The 17,016-nt window shown below is 48.7% G+C and overlaps 1 protein-coding gene across 3 annotated transcripts in view; it reads left to right on the top strand.

The window, feature by feature from the left end:
• The window catches only part of ETV7 (ets variant 7), a 19,043-nt gene extending 2,315 nt beyond the window's left edge, over window positions 1-16,728 (top strand). The window contains exons 2-8 of one of the 3 annotated variants that reach the window (XM_008591883.1): window positions 9,251-9,415; window positions 11,003-11,128; window positions 11,217-11,218; window positions 12,907-13,135; window positions 14,523-14,665; window positions 16,226-16,326; window positions 16,440-16,728. In XM_008591883.1, the coding sequence (XP_008590105.1) occupies window positions 9,251-9,415; window positions 11,003-11,128; window positions 11,217-11,218; window positions 12,907-13,135; window positions 14,523-14,665; window positions 16,226-16,326; window positions 16,440-16,557 (884 nt within the window). In that variant the 3' untranslated portion in view covers window positions 16,558-16,728. The remainder of the gene's footprint in view (window positions 1-9,250; window positions 9,416-11,002; window positions 11,129-11,216; window positions 11,219-12,906; window positions 13,136-14,522; window positions 14,666-16,225; window positions 16,327-16,439) is intronic. The other 2 variants (XM_008591888.1, XM_008591895.1) reach the window with 2 other exon arrangements.
• Window positions 16,729-17,016: the final 288 nt, after the last annotated feature.

Genomic DNA, 17,016 nt, shown 5'->3' on the forward strand with positions numbered 1-17,016 from the left:
GGGTTTTTTTTTTTTTTTTTTTTTTTTTTTTTTTGTCTTTTTTCCGTGTCCGGCAACGGATCGCAACCCTCAGTGTCACCCCCGTACCGGACCGGGACCGGCAACGGGATCGCAACCCTCGGTGTTGCCCCCGCGCCTCGCTCAGCCAGTGAGCGGGAACCGGTCTGTATATGGGATCCGAACCCTCGGCGGGAGCGCCGCCGCGCTTCCCAAGCGGCGCACTAGCGCAGTGCGCCACCGGGCCGGCCCAGAGCTGATGTTTTTTAAATTAATTCTTTATTGATAAACTATGAATTACAATCACATATAATATGGAGTACAAAGTGATGTTATGATATATGTGTATGCAGTGTGGAATGATTTAATCAAGCAAATTCACATATCCATCACTTAAAAGACCTATTATTTTTTCCTCCTGTCTCACTGCAACTTTGTACCTTTGATCGACATTCCCCATTCCCCTGACCCCCAGCCTCCGGTAACCACCATTTGATTCTCTGCTTCTGTGAGTTCGATTGTTTTAGATTCCACACGTAAGTGAGAACATGTGGTGTTTGTCTTTCTGTGCCTGGCTTATTTTACTTAGCATAATGTCCTCCAGGTTCATCCATCCATGTTATCCCAAATGGAAAAGTTAATTTTTTTAAAGGACATAAATGTGATGTACAGACTGTTCTTATTTAAGGAATCACCTTTCCTCCCTTTGCTATTTCCTTGCTGGGTTTTCTTTAACTTTTCCTTGGTAAGGAAGTCAGAGAAGGTCTACAGCTGACGCAGCCAAAAGTGAGGCGAGCGGTCTCCTCACTGGTAAGATGAGGGTAGGGATTGAATGAGCTATTGGGTCCCTTCCAGCCTAAAGACAAAGAGTTGGGGACATTACCAGTGAGGAAGCTGGACGGGGCTAAATAGTTAATAGTTGTATATATGTAGAGCCCTCTCTTAAATAATTATATTTAATTTTTATAGTTACAAAAGTAGCACGTACTTACTGTCAAAAATTGGGAGATGACAGAGGAGCATAAGGAAAATATACTGAACATCCAAGTGCACCCAAAGATAATCATGGGAAACGTTGACCATCTCCTCTTATTTCCTTTTCCTAAGTGATGTTTACCCAGGGAAATCCATAACCTTGGAACAGGCTGTAAATTAATGTATTTATGCCTATGTTTCAAATGGCAAAACCAAGAATTGGAAAAGCTAAGTGACATGCTGAAGATCACACAGGCTCTTGACGGATGCTAAGGCCAAACCTTGGTCCTGCTGATAATCTTCTAAAAGAATGTTAAATGCACTTTCTAAGTGGTGGAAATCATCCAGTCTGGGGGATAATCTTGGGGTGACTCACCAGGAGCAGCTCTGGAGGGAGACTAGCGAGGTGGAGGCCCTGTGCCAGCAGAGCAGTGGTGGAGCAAAGCGGCAGTGTGAGTTGGGGAGAGGGGCAGGAACTCTACAAGGACTCTCTGCTGTTTGTCCAACTCACTAAGTCCTAGAATGTCGTTGGTAGAGACCCTAGATGTCACCTCAGGTAACTCCCTCGAATTCCAAATAAGGAAACCGAGGCCCTGGAGGCTGTGTTCTGCCCAAGGTCATGTGATCTTCAGTCCGCTTCCTTCTGCTGCGTGCCTAGCTCAAAGTGACAGGGTGAGAGGATACCGGAGAAGGGAGGATTTAGAAAGTTTAGTCATCACCTTGGTAAACACAAATATGCAAGCCTTCTAATTTTTTGAAGATTGTGTTTCTTTAGATCATGTGTTTGTCATGGAGAACCAGCTGTGTTCATTGGGGATGTGGGGGAGGGGTGAGGCTGAAGGTGAGCCTGGAAGGTGATGATGGGGTCAGATCTGAGGCAAGAGATGGGGTAAGAGTTGGTAAGACTGTAGGAGTTCAAGACTAGAATGTATCCACTGTGATTACACTTTCAGATGCTTTGAGAAAAAACTTCTGGAGTTCTTGTTTTCTCTGAACCTTGCTTAAAAAAGTACTTGATCTGATGTTAAGATACACACCTATCTATCAACTAAAGACATAATGATGGAAATTTTAACACAACTTTTAAGAAACATTTCCTAATATGAAGTTCAAACACAAGATCTATAATCCTCCTTGGAACACTGGGAAGTCATATTTCCATAAGAGCAAACTTCCCAAGCTCAGGAGGTCACTAAATATTTGTTGAACGAATGAATGAGTGCCTAGGGGTCTTCATCAAGGGTGCCAGAACCTCCAACCAATTCAGGACCCCTTCAGTGGGGCTCCTCTGAGATGGTCACCAGGTCTTCTGCACATTTCTAGTGACAGAACTTCCTCCCCTCTTGGGGCAGCCTGTTCCCTGGTTGCACAACTCAGGGTGCAGGTTATTTTGGCCAATTTTCTCCTAGATTAGAACTCCTGGGGTTAGATTTTCACAGAAGCAGACCCTGAAATACTGATGAGGAGTGGGGAAGAAAGAAAAGAGAAGGAAATCCAAAAAGTGTTCTCTGGGGCCCATTAGCATTGTAGGCAACTGGAGCTCAATCCCAACGGGGATCTCTGGCAGCAGTGCGCAGCACGCCTGAGTTATCCCAACCACGGGGTAGGGACGCTGGGGCCGTATCCACTCCCCAGCCATGATGGGATGAAGGCTGTTTCCAGGGGTCTTGAATCTCCAGCATTTCCAAGTTACCCTGTGCACTGGCTGAGGGGGCTTCTGCAGCCAGAAGAAGTCCCCAGGCAGAGTCAGGTGCCGGCATTAGGCAGCCTGCCAAGGACAGACGTGAGAGCCAAGGGTTATGGGCAGGGCACCAACAGCGTCCTCTATATCTGTTATCTTAAATTTCATGACTCATATTTATTGAAATTTCAGAAAATATTCAGACAATACAGTTCGGGCCCTTAGTAAATATTTAACAATCTTCAATGATAGGGTATGCTAAATGACTCATTTTCTTGTCAACCACATCCCAAATAAGCAAACTGCTGATACCAAATGAGGGCCTGACTCTTCAAATGGCTGGGGTGATATCAGCCCCTGGTTCTCACATTTCTGGAAATTGGATTCCATCTCTGGGCATCTCTCTGACACTTATTCCCAGTTGCCTACCCCATTCCCTCCTCCACTTCCAGCTTCCTTCCAATCTAATAATCAGGACTGATTTGCCTCAGCAGGAAGGTGAACAAACAAAACGAGTCTTGCTTAGCTTTGTGACTTGGCGCTAAGTGGAACACACAAGCTATTTTACTGTAGGTCTCATCTTTCTGTGTTTATTTGCTGACAAACAAAGATGTGCAGTAGCTCAGGAGAAAGTCCACTCCGAGGACAATGGGAATGTCTGGGGGTGTGGCAAGTGACAGGAGGTGGGCTAGGATGGAGGAGGGGGTCCATGAGGACTCCAGCAGGGTGTCCCCCTACTCAGAAAAGGAGATTCACAACAATGCTTCCCTGTTTGTAGGTGGGGAATGAAAGGGGATTCTTACTCCTCGTGCCTGGTCCATGGCCATGAGGGTCTGCCCAAGTCTGGGGTCAGTCAGGAACTATGAAGGGATGCAGCTGCCACTTAGTTAGGCAATTTATGTTTATTGAGCATCTGCTATGTGCCAGGCATTGCTCTAGGTGCTGGAGAAACCACAGTGACAGACAGGCAAAGTCTGCACCTCATAGAGCTGACATTCTAGTAGGGGGTGCAGTGACTAAATGGAGAAGTAGTATTTCCTGTGATAAGGGCAGTGGAGAAAGGGGAGGGGAGCCTCCACATCCAGCCCTGCTCTGGGGTGGGAGCGGGACACAGTGTTGGCTCTTCGGGGAGACACGTGAGCCCTCCAGCTATATCCTGGACAGGCAGCTCCCCTGGCTGCCCCAGCCAGGGGCTCTGTCCAGATCTGTCTCGGGAGCTGGAAATCACCAGTGAGCAGGCCACTGGGGAGGGAGAGTAAGGTGACATCTGGCTGGAATCTTGAGAGACAAAGATGGTTAACGTGAAGGAACTGAAAACACAGTGGATTATTGCTGAGAGAGGGAGAAGCCATGGGCTGGTGTGCAGGTGAAGCCCCAGAGGTTTAATTTGGTTAGACTGGTAAGGGGATTCCCAGTTAGGCTCATCCTGGTAGCTAGGTCAGGGAGACTTCGTGGGGGTAGGAGACGCCTAAGACAACACTTGCCAGCATTTATTGAGCTCTGGGGTGTGCTGGGCCCTGTGCCAGGCATTTTACATGTGTTGTCTCATCTGACATTAATAGCTTCATTTATCTCAGAAAGCCCATCCCACATGCCATTTACACTGATTATCTCATAGCATCCTCATGACAGCCCTGTGTAGCCAGTACGGTTTTTGTCATCATCCTTATTTTACAGATGAGGAAACTGAGACACAGTCATTTAGGTCACATCGTTTACAGCTGGCCTGGCACCACCATCTACTTTTTGTTGCTGTTGTATGTTTTTACTTTTGCTTTTTTTGAGGTCTAATTTATATACAGCCAAGTATACAGATCTTAGGCGCACAGCTTCATGAATTTTATGCATAAGTTCAACCGTGTAATCACCACCTAGATCAAGATCTAGAACATTTCGGGCCAGCCCGGTGGTGCACTCGGTAGAGTGCGGTGCTTGGGAGTGCGGTGGTGCTCCCACCGAGGGTTCGGATCCCATATAGAGACCGGGGTTGGATCCCGTTACTGGTCACGAAAAAAGACAAAAAGGAAAAAAAAAAAAAAAAAAGATCTAGAACATTTCCAGCACCCCGGGAAGTTCCCTCGTGCTTCTTTCCAGTCAATTCCCCTTTTAAAGAGTGGCCACTAGTCTTATTTTTCTCCGGAGATTAGTGTAAGGGCCAAGGGAAAACATGCCCTTCAACCCCCTGAAGGTTCTCTGAAAAATCAACAGATACACAGATTAACATAAAGAAAAGGAATAATAAATTTTATTACTTTAACGTGCTGGGAGGGGGCAATGCATAGGGGAATCACAAGAGAGTAACCTCCCACTTTTCCAGTGGAGAACAGAAGCTTCTATACCAATTTTCATAAGAAAAGGGGAGGTGGGGGGGTGTAGGAGTAGATGATTTTTAGGGGGACGCAACAGACCTGGAGAACATACAATGGCCTGGGACAAAACCTATTTGGCCTGCAGAGCAATGACTGGTAAATGAACTTCAAAATACTGAATAGGATCAACATAGAAAAAAATGGTCTGTGACAAAATTCTGTCCAGGCTCATTGACAGTCTTCAGTTTTTCCTCCTGTGATATGAATTAATGAAAACTCTAGGGAAGGACCAGAGGTCTTTGTCTTCTTCATTGGTGGGTCTGGGCTTTAGGCAGATGAGGGAAAAGCTTCACCCTGTGCTTTGGAGAGTGACAGGATTGAGGGACTGGTGTGGAGGGGGCGGGTGGAGAAGGTCAGAGACCATGAAGCTGCTTCTTTATTCCAGCATGTCAAAGCACCATATTTTGGGGAAACAGCCTCTGAGCCCCAACATTAGCATCTGTAATCTTTTTTTTTTTTTTAAAGATGACCGGTAAGGGGATCTTAACCCTTGACTTGGTGTTGTCAGCACCACGCTCAGCCAGTGAGCGAACCGGCCATCCCTATATGGGATCCGACCCCGTGGCCTTGGTGTTATCAGCACCACGCTCTCCCGAGTGAGCCACAGGCCGGCCCCCTGTATTCTTTCTTGATTGTAGTTTTATGTCTGGTTTTTCCCCCTCAAAATAATGTCTTTGACCTTTATCCATGTGTTGTGTGGAGCAGTCATTTGTACTTTCTGTTTTATTGCTGAGCAGCAGTCCATTGCATGAAAACATAACAATTTGATTGTCCATTCTCTGGCTGATGGATATTTGGGATGTTTTCAGTTCTTTTCTCTTATGAACGAAGCCACTACGGATATTTGCATGCGTGTCTTTTGGTGGATGTGTTCACCATATGTCTTGGGTCTTTACCTAGGAGTGGCAATGCTGGGTGGTACGGTATGTAGCCTGGGCTCCTCGCCACTGCACCACACTGCCCCTCAAAGGGCACGGCAGCCCAGAGAGGCAGTATTATTATTCCATTTCACAGAGGGGGACATACAGGCTTACAGAAGTTGAGAGGCTTGTCTGAGGCGACTTGGCTAGGTGAGTTGGAGCCTGGACCTTGAGCTTGGGGATTTGGCCCAGAGCTAGGTGGCTGATCCAGGGAGTAGCAATTCAACCAGTGTGAGAGACTTTGACCTGCTGCTGGGCTTGATTGAGACTTTGGTGGCTGACCCACTACTTGGGACCTGGTCATTTCCTAGGGGCTCATGTCCTGTCCGAAAAGCCTTTTGACCTTAACGTTTTTTAAAGACATGGGGAACAAGGAAGTCCCTTTTCTTTATCATTGGACAGGAGGTGTTGTTAACAATGGTATGAAAGGTGCTGTAGGAATGAGCATGAGGTAATGAAAGAGAAATGATGACAGGCTTCAAGTTTCCAGGTGCTGCTGTGGGCTGTGGGTGACCTCAGGGTCCCTCAGAGACATCTGGGGAAGTCCCCTGACAATCTCTCTGGACCTGGGGAGCAGGACCACATCTGTGCTTAATAATGTCTGCAAAGTTTTAATGTTTTTAGGGAGGTGGGACAGCCAGATGGTTGTGAAATACACCCCCACCCTCTAGCCAAACCCAAGAAAACATGCCCCTCTGACTCAGGAATCATAGTTTTGAATTTTCAGGTGGACAGCCTCAAATATCATGAACTAGGAAACCCAGCAAAAAATGTGAGTTCAGATGAAATGCAATTGTCAGTTGGCCCTCTAGCCCCAGAAGCCATGGCTGGCTGTGGAGGCCTGCCCTTGACACCTCACAAATGTTATTAACATGCCATCTCTGCACTTTACAGGATTTGGCTTTTTGTGTCTCTGTTGTGTGTCACCAGTCTGATTTCCCATGGAGGCTCTAAATTCCCATTTCCACTGGCAATTTATCCTTTTCTCTGCACTCCTGCCAGATGTAGGAATTATCATTAAAATATATCTCTTTTCTGATTGTGTCTTTCCCTGACTTTGGAGGTGACACATCTTGTCACATGTTTATACGTGGATTTGCTGTCCTGCAGGGGTTCTCACCTGGCAGTGATTTTGCCCCTCCTCTCCCCCTGGGAATATTAGGTGATGTCTGGAGACATTTTTGGTTGCTCCAATTGGGCTGGCATCAAATGAGTAGAGACCAAGGATGGGGCTAAACATCCTACAATGCACAGGACAGCCCAACAACAAGAATTATCGAGCCCAGAGTGAGTGTCAATAGTGCCAAGGTTGAGAAACCTTGCTCCACTGTAAATTGTTGGTTAAGATTTTTTTTTTGTCTTTTAAATAATCTATGTAGAGATGCTCTTGACCTATGATAGGCATTAGCCCTTTACCATCTGCATTGCAAATATTTCCCTGAAATCTATCCTCTTTTAGTTTTGTTTATGGTATCTTTTGCTACATACGAAAAAATTTATTGTAGTCAAATGAGTCTTTCATTTTTATTATAGCCTCTGAGTTTCCTGTCATGCTTGAGGCTTTCCCTACCCCTATTTAGTGCATATGACTTTCTATTTCTACTTCTATCATGATTTGTATTGTTCTATTCTTTAGTCTTTTAATCTACCTGAAATTAATTTTTGTGAATGATGGGAGGTGAAGGTCCAAATACATTTTTTTCCTGGTGGAGAGCCAGTTGTGTTTTTACCATATCTTACATTAACTATATTTTCCCACTGAGTTAAAATCCCACCTCTTTCATGTATTAACTTTACACACAGACACATGCACACACGTGTACAAGTGCATGCACACCTACTTACTCCTGTGCTCCCTCTTCTTTTCCAGTGATACTTATCAATTTTAGCTTAAGACCATTAGATCTTAATTATGTGGCTTTATGGTATGGAGTATCACAAAGGCTGGTTCCTCATCTCTATTTTTTTCCCTCAAATGATTTTTTGGGCAGTTTCATGCATTTATTCTTCCTCCTTATTCACTCTTAGGTCCCAAAATAAAAATAAGGGAAACCTCTCCTTACTCCCAAACTGGGCTGCCTTTCCTTGCTTTCTGCCTTCCCTTTGTGCTGCTGATTAAGGATGTCATTAGACAGATATCGGTTGTGGGGTCCCTCCCTCCTGCCAGTGGCTGGTGCTCATTAGATATTGGCTGAATGAGTGAAGAAGTGAATGATGCAGATCTTTTTTTTAAGTGTTAAACTTAATTTTATTTTTTGTGCTGTTTTGAGTATGAGGCAGTCAGAGGTTGGTTGAGGCTTTGTCACTGCCAAGGTGTGGCCTTCGACAGTGGCTTCTCTCTTCCATCTCAGCTTTCCTACCTGTAAAACTGAACTCAAGGAGCTCTGAGTCTTTATACCAATGTAGTCATGACACATTTTAAATATGTATTTTTTAATGGAGGAAGGGTCCCACAAAAATCATAACGTGGCCCTGCTAAATGCAACCTAAATTAATGAAATATATAATTAGCATTAGGAGCATAACAGGCCTAGGCAGAGTGGGAATGTAGGGAGAATAAAAGGAAACAACCCCTTGTCTGAGTATTGTCAGAGATAAGAACACAGGAACTGAAGTTGGGTGTAGGAGACTTCCTTGTCCTCCTGGCTGTTACCTGAGCAAACCCAGTTCTGAGTTGGCACAGTGGAGCAGAAAAGTGTGACAGCCAGACACAGCTGGGGTCTGGGCCTGGCTGTACCTCATGGTACCTGTGTGACCTTGGGCTGGTTACTTAACTTCTGGGAGCCTCATTTCCTTATTTGGAAAACAGTAACAATAACAACTTTTCAAAGGACAGTTCATTCAAGCAATCATTCAACACGTGGTTATTGAGCACCTACTGTGTTCCAGGCACTGTTCTAGGTGCCCCAGTGTGCCCCATCACACCCAGTCCAGTGCCTGGCACATGGTCGGCCCTCATTAAGCATTTATTGAATGAATGATTGGAACACAGGCAAGGGGAGGGCATACCAACAATAAATAAGTGAATACATACATAATACATATATAATGATTAACACGAACATATAATTCTATCAAATATAAAATGTAATTACAAAGAAAGTAAGGTGCCAGGAAGGAAGAGAACAGGACACAGTGACAGAGAAGATGATGGAGGTTGGGGACAGGACCGGAGAGGATCTGCTTAGATGGAGTGTTCAGGGTGGGCTTCTCCGAGGGGGTGACATGTGTGCGAGGACCTGAAGCGGGAGTGACGAGAGACTGCCTGGGGAGCCGGCCTGCCCCCAGCCCGTGTCCTGCGGTTGCAGGCCTCCAGCCCGCGCTCTGGAGCAGAGAGGACGTGCTGCACTGGCTGCGCTGGGCGGAGCGGGAGTACTGTCTGCGGCGCACCCGGGAGCACGGCTTCGAGATGAACGGCCGCGCCCTGTGCATCCTCACCAAGGACGACTTCCGGCACCGCGCGCCCGGCTCAGGTCAGGGAAACTCATTGCCTTCACTCTAGAGCATTCTGGTGGGAACCCTGGGAGGCCAGGGTAGCCCAAGTGCCCCCCAGGGGCCCAGGAAGAGAGATCAGGGGCCGTCCCTGGGGAACCGCGCTCACCTCCCGGCACCTCCATGCACGTTTGCTTGGGGTTCCTAGCGAGAGCAGGCCCGCAGCAATTTGGGGGCTTGTTTTCAGAGCCGCAGGAGCCCATTCTGCTCTCTTTCCCCTCCACTGACCTGTGGCTCTTGTCTCCCCTACCCATTTCTACCCTCTTGTGCATGCACCTATTTGAAGAAAACAGCTAGAGAAAGGTCCAATATTCATTCACACTGAGGCATAAATGACTAAAGACAGCAAAAGCCTTCCTCTCAGTATGAGTTTTGATTTTAACCAGAAGCTAGGTCTGAGGTCAAAGGAATGAATGAGTGTCCAGTGACGGTGTTTCAGGCAGCCCAGAGGTGGGTGGGGAAGTACTGGGGGGTAGGGGTGGGGGGGCAGGAGGCAAGCGGTGGCAGGCAGCAGAGCCTTCCAGGAATCTCTGGAATCATACCTGATTCTCGCTTGGCCTATCTATTTTCAGGTGGGTCTTTGTGGCTGTGCTGATTTGGTATCTTTTTCTTAAGAACACTCATGTTTTCCACGTAGCCTTTCATTTGGCCAAGCGAGTCCACAGTGTATGTGGCAAAGAGATTTTCCTAAATATTCTGATTTACTCCTTTTCTTCAAACATACCCACAGCCAGTCTCCACATTCTGAGTTTTATCTCACACTTTCCCCTGTGAGCCTCCTCCACTGGCTGTTGGGACTTAAGCCCCTGCATTTAAAAGCTCTGGTGAGAGGTGGGGGGGAAGGCAGAGACAGTGAGGCGAGGCTCCCCAGTCCCCCCCAGCGTGACAGTCCTGGGCAGAGGCAAAGCTGGGAAGCAGGCGAGCATGGGTCTGTTCTCCATCATGCCTGTGTCTGCCTCTCCTGCTTCCTACAAGCACCCTTGGTCTTCGAGTGCCCATTGCCTACATCTTACCCCTCTGGCTTCCTGGGATCCCCAGGACATCTCTCTACCCAGGGATCCCCCCTCTTTCCTGCCCTACCATCAGCACCTTAGCCCAAAGGTGTGATCAAGGGAAATTTCTGGGACCATGCACAGGGCCCAATTCCTGCCTTGTAGGAGGAGGCTACGACTGTTTTGCTCTTGAGAAGGCAGGGGCAGCCTTTTATAAATCTTGGGGAATCTCATCGGTCTTAGAAGAAGGGACATGAGGTACAGTTGTAGACTTTGTGCACTGCACACAGGCCCACAGGCAGGGGTTGGGATGGGGGTGGCTCTGAGAAGCAGCCTGACTTTGCAAGCTGCATCCACCACTAGAAAGGGATGCCTTTTTAAAAATTAACCCACCATTGGGGTGACACTGGCCCTGCATGTCACCAGTTCCAGCTTCCTATTAGCTGCAGCAAGAGCATGAAGCTTGGGACAGGACATGCCAGCCCTCCCCCTGAGAGGCAGGGATGGCAGGGGAATGAGGCTGGCCCTCCCCACCTCCCCTGGTCACCAGCCTGCCCTCCTACTCACCACCTCCAGGTGATGTCCTGTATGAGCTGCTCCAGTACATCAAGACCCAACGGCGAGCCCTGGTATGTGGGCCTTTTTCTGGAGGGGGCTTCAGGTGGAAGATGCCCACCCAGCACTCTCCCAGCCCCCTGGAAGGTGAGGAGGCTCTTCATGGAGCTCTGAGCCCCTCCCTCAAATTGGCCTCATTGGGAGGGCGGGGTCCCTCAAGGCAAAGTAATGGAAGAGGTGGGATGTGGGCTGAGCTCCCCCTCACCTCCCAGCCTTGCCTCCTGGCCCTCACCTCCTGCCCTGGGGACACTGGCAGCCCTGGGTGCTGCAGGGCTCAGGCCCAGAGGCCTTGCCACACACTTCCCATTTCTCTGCTCTCCTCTCCAGCAAAGAGTTGTTTTTATCATGTCTCTGTTCCCTCTCCTCCTGATCTCTCCATGGAAACCGCACCTGTCAGGTCCCCAGGGACTTGAACATAGGGATGTCTGTGTCCACACTCAGTCCTTATTCACTGTGACCTCTCTCAGCCTTCAGCCCTCCCCCCAAAGCTCTTTCTTTCCTTGCCTTCCAGGACACCCCACTTCCCAGATTCCCTCCTACCCCACCGGTCACCCCTCGATCTCCTTTTCTGTTTTCTCCTCTTCTCCCTACCTCTACCCAGGGCAGGGGACCTCTCCTCTTCTCTATCTTCACTCAGGCCCTGGGCGATCATCCAGTCTTGGGTGTTAAACACCATCTTGTGCCGATGATGCCCAAACACCCCGACCTCTCCAAATTCCAGACGTGTGCACCCCACGCTGCCTGTCCCACACCTCCCCTGGGATGTCTCCTGGGCATCTCAACCCCAACAGGCCCTAAACCAAATGCTGGATGTCCTGCCCCTCCCACTCCCCAGCCCCCCTCCCAGGCTTTTCCATCCCAGCCAACCCGCTCCACCCTCTCTGACTTGCTCAGACCGAAACGCTGGACTTCATCTTTGACTCCCCCCTCTCTCTCCCACCCTCATCCCACCTGTCAACAGATCCTGTCAGCTCTACTTTCAGATTTTATTCGGAATCCAACCAGTTCTCACACCCCCACTGCTGCCGGTCCAGCTCCCATCACCTCTGGGGAACCTGCTCACTGGTCTCCTTGCTTCTGCTATTGACCTCCTACAATTTGTTCTCAACAGAGCGGCCAGAGAGAGTCATAAGGCCGGACATGTCGCTTCTCTGCTCGAAACCTTCCGGGGGCTCACTTCTCACTGAGTCAAAGCTGCAGTCCTCCTCTCTGCTCTAGACACTTAGTAGCCCCTCCCCCACCTCCTTCAGGTCTCTGCTCAAACGCTAACATGTCAGTGAGGCCTTCCCTCACCAGCCTCTCTCGAATTGCAACCCCTGCTCGTTTTCTAGATTTCCCCGTCTGCATTATGGTGCTTTATTTTTTTCTCCTATGTTGTATACTATTTCTATTTTCTTTTTTATTTTAATCAGCTAATTCACCTGTCCCCCAACACTAGAATATAAGCTCCACGAGGGCAGGGCTTTTTTGGGTTCAGTGATATAGCCTCAAGATTCTTAGAACAATGCCTTGCTCATAGAAAGTTACCCAATAAATACTCAATTGGGTAAATGCAGAAGACACCACACACAGGACATCTGGGTTCTAGAACTGGCTCTATCACTGCTTGGCTTTGCAACCAATTTTACAGATGAGAGAACAGGTTTGAGAGGTTCAGTTACTTGTCTGGGAGCTGGGGTTAGTCCCTAGGTTGTCTGGTCCTCACCCACTGCCCTCCACTGCCTCCCTGACCTTCTAACCAGGAGCTGGATGGAGGAAGAGCATTAGGAGTACTGCCCCACAGGGCTCCCGGGCATGCCATGGAGGGCTCTGGGGTGGGGGAGGTTCTGGGCCCACAGAATCAACATGCTCATGTGCTGGGGGAGGAGACTGGGCCCTCTCAGACAGCCTCCCAAAGGGGCCTTCTGCAGCAGCCACCAGACCCAGGGCTTGCCAGCTCCTTCAGCCACCTGGATGCCCCCAGCCCGGCCAGGTGGCCCCTTGGCAGGGAAGAGTCCTTCACCTTATCTCACTGTGCAGAGCTTGGCTGCAGGACGAAGGGGGTCTGCTCCTTCCCCGTGATGCCACAGGCCCCCATCGACGGCAGGATTGCTGGTGAGTAGGAAGCTGTGTTCCCTTGGCCTGGGAGAGGTGTGTTGAGGCTGAGTCTCAGAGGGGTCACAAGTGATAAGGACCAGGGTTGTTTTGGCCTTGGAGATGAGGAGGATGGGGGAGGTAGAGTGACTGTCCTGTGTGCTGGTGACAATCTAGCTACAGTGGGCAGTGTTGCCCAGGATTGTCAAGCCCACCCGGTCTCCAGGGCAGGGACAATTTAGCCAATCATAGACACTCAGATTAGCATGGAGTAGGCCCCTCCCCCCACCCTTTAAAACTCTATTTATTTGTAAATAGTTGAGCACTTACTATTTGCCAGGCACGTCCAAGGTCCTTATTTAACCCCACAATAGCCCTTTGAGGTTGATACTATTATTAGCCTCATTTCACAAATAAGGAAATTGAGGCACAGAGAGGTTAAGTGACTCCCCCAAGATCACACAGCACTAAGTGGTGGAATTGGGATGTAAACCCAGGCACTAACCAAGTGATACACTTTCACTCTACATTCATTGTTAAACAGATGGACAATCAGACAGGCTGACAGACAAGCTGCCTGCCTTTCCAAAGGGAGTTTTCTAGCCATGGTGGGACTACTGCTTTTATTCTAAGACATCACAGAGGAGCAGAAGCCTGGCTTCTAGGTTGGAAATGACTGGAAGTCACTAAAAACACAATTATTAGGTCTTTTTCATTGTAATGCTTAACATTCTTTGAGCACTTACTGTATACTAGGCACTTGTACTAAGGGATTTTTGGTCTCCTTTGTTACTTAATCCTCACACCACCCCCTACAAGGAAGCCATGGCTCAGAAGAGGTTGGGTAACATGCCTGAAATGACTGAAATGACTGAGCCAGAGGCCCAGGTACTGCGATTTAAGATCACGCAGTTGCTGCTTGATTCCCTGTGCCTACTTGCTCTCCCTAATGGCACGTTTGGTTTTCCTGAGCCTCAACATGAGGGGGCTTGAGAGGATGGACATTACAATGAACAGAAGTCCAGGGGGCTGAGTGATGGGCCACCGGCCTGTGGGCCCACCGTCTGCCCTCACATGAAGCAGTACTGGCTTTGGTGTTGGGCAGGGGAGGGTTAGACTCTGCTGTGCTGCCACTTAGGAGCTCGGTGACTTTGGACACATCCGTACCTCTCGGGGCCTGTTTCCTCATCTCTTCTTGGGGACAAAGGTAGCCACTTCCTAGAGGGATGGGGGCTGAATGGGACAGTGGGTAAGGAGCCCCATAGTGGCTGTTGCGTTTAGTACCATCATCTTCACCATCCTGCTGGTGCTCACAGGGCCCTGGTCTCGAGGTCCCTGAGAGCACCTTTCTAATGCCTGTCCTCACAGCTCCAGTAATGCCGTCTGCACCCTCTGTGCCAAATTGCAGACTGCCGGCTGCTGTGGGATTATGTGTACCAGCTGCTCCTTGACACCAGGTACAAGCCCTACATCAGGTGGGAAGACAAGGACGCCAAGATCTTTCGAGTTGTGGATCCAAATGGTCTCGCCAGACTCTGGGGAAATCACAAGGTGAACCTCAGCCAGCAGGCGGCATGGTCTCAACATATCTAGAAGAGGACAGAGCGGGGTTCAGAGTGGACCCCTCCACACTCAGGGACAGTCCTCCACTGATGGTACCTTCACCAGCAGCCCTAAAAGTGCCAGGATCATTTTGTTTTGGGAGATACTGAAGTGCAGGCAGTTACCTCTTATGGATGGGAATGTCGCTGAGACTCAGGAATTGTCCAGTTGCTTAGTCCCACCCTTGCTTAGCCCTTCAGAGCATGTTTACGTGAATTGCACAGCGGATGCTGTGGGACAGTTAGGCCAGATGAGGGAGCTGGTTTGCTGGGGGGAGTTAGGGCTCAGGCCCACAGGAGCACCAGATATCAGGGCTACAAACGCCTGGGGACGACTGAGGCCAGCGTTCCCATGATGAGGAAGGCCCACACCTAACTGGGTGTCCGCAAGGTGATCTTAGGTGGTTTGCCCCAAATTCTCATAATTAAGTATTTATTTTTGAATTAGGATTAAAAATGTGTGACTATCATGCCCATCTCATGATTTACAGTGGTGATATAAAGAATGTATCCTTTATTTTTAAAAAGTTCACTTAAGAAAAAAAAAAAAAAAAAGAGTCTTTTAAAGAAAACTATTAACAATAGGGATAATTAGCAATTTATAGCATTTCCTAAAATGTAATGGTATCTGATTGCCAAGAACTGCTCTGAGGGATTTACCTGTATTAACTCATTTAATCCTCACAGCAATCTTGTGAAGTAGGTATTATTGGATGGGGAAACTGAGGCACAGAGAGGGTTAACAACTTGCCCAAGAGTTTACCCCGGTAAGGCACAGAGCAGAGACGTGACACAGGCTGCATGGCTCTGTGCCCCACTATGTTATGCTGCCTCTCAGCAGTGCTGGTGGCCGGGAGGATGCAAATGACTGAAGTTTGGGGGCGGTTATCTGGTCCACTCCCTATATAGTATAGAGAGGGACACTGAGGCCCAGAGAGCAGCAATTATATTTAATGAGCACATACTACATACCAAGGACTATGCTAAGTGCCTTCATGTAATCTTCACAACAAACCTGTGAGACGGATGTTCTTATTCTCATTAGGTAGCCAGGGAAACAGACTCAGAGAGGTAAAAAACATTTGTGCAGCTGTGTGACCTTAAATTGATGCCAAAGCACAGGCTCTTTGTCCCTACCCCGCACTGCCTACCCCGCAGAGAGAGAGAAAAAAAGACTTGGCCATAGTGACGTAGCTGTTTCTTTGATTGTATTTCCCACAAATATATATATATTTATTTGTTACTGCTTGTGACATTTACTATTTAAAAGTAACACGCAATTCATTTCCACCCCCTGGTCTCAGCCAGGTAAGTGAGAGACCTTCCCGTTATTTCTTCCCTGACCTTCCCCTGCCTTTCTCCTCCCAAACTCAGGAGTGCTTTCATAATCCCTTCCACAACCCTGGCCTAAGAGGCTTAAGAAACCTACTCCCTTCCAGGTGCGGAAAATGAAGCCTGGGGGGAGTGGGGTGTGCAGTAGGGGCCGATGTGGGGCTGCTTTGCCTTTCAGAACCGGTTGAACATGACCTATGAGAAGATGTCCCGTGCTCTGCGCCACTATTATAAGCTCAACATCATTAAGAAGGAACCAGGACAGAAGCTCCTATTCAGGTGAGCAGCCTAGGGGCTAAGGTGAAAAGGGGAAGTAGTGCCAGGGTTGGGTGGGCTGGAAGCCCCCTGCAGCTGGGGCTGGGGCTGATTTGCCCTTGGTGCCTAAATTTCAGATTTCTAAAGACTCCGGGAAAGATGGTCCAGGACAAGGACAGCCGCCTGGAGCAGCTCGAGAGCCAGGAGCAGGACAGAATGGATTTCAATGACAAGATGCTTGAAGTCTCTCCATGAGGGGCTGGTGGACTCCAGGCACTTGGCACCCATGAGGCAGAGACTGAGTCTCCCATGAGGCAGCCTTCTCCCTCCTCCCAAGGAAGCAGGGATCCCCAGCCAGATTTTGTATTCGTGAAATCACAGTTGTTGTCTTGGGCCTTGAAGCTGCTTAGGAGGGCTGAGAGCTGGAAGGTCTCACATCCAGGACAGTGTGGAAGGGGGATTGTTATCCTTTGGGTACGGCAGCCCTCGGGCTAAATGGGGCACAGGAGGTAGATTGTCTCCCTGCCCTACCCCTTGGTACCTGCCCAGCTCAGGAGAGGTCACCAGGTGCTGATAGGGCACCAGCCCAACCCCTTCAATTTACAGAAGGGATGGGAGGTTCCTCACTGAGCTTTAGTTTTTTTCATCTGTAAAAGGGGCATGCTCAGAAAAACCCACCCTTCGAGGGCTGATGCATGAAATGAAACAAAAAGG

The sequence above is a fragment of the Galeopterus variegatus genome, unplaced genomic scaffold (assembly GCF_000696425.1).
Source record: "Galeopterus variegatus unplaced genomic scaffold, G_variegatus-3.0.2 Scaffold151, whole genome shotgun sequence".
Taxonomy (NCBI): domain Eukaryota; kingdom Metazoa; phylum Chordata; class Mammalia; order Dermoptera; family Cynocephalidae; genus Galeopterus; species Galeopterus variegatus.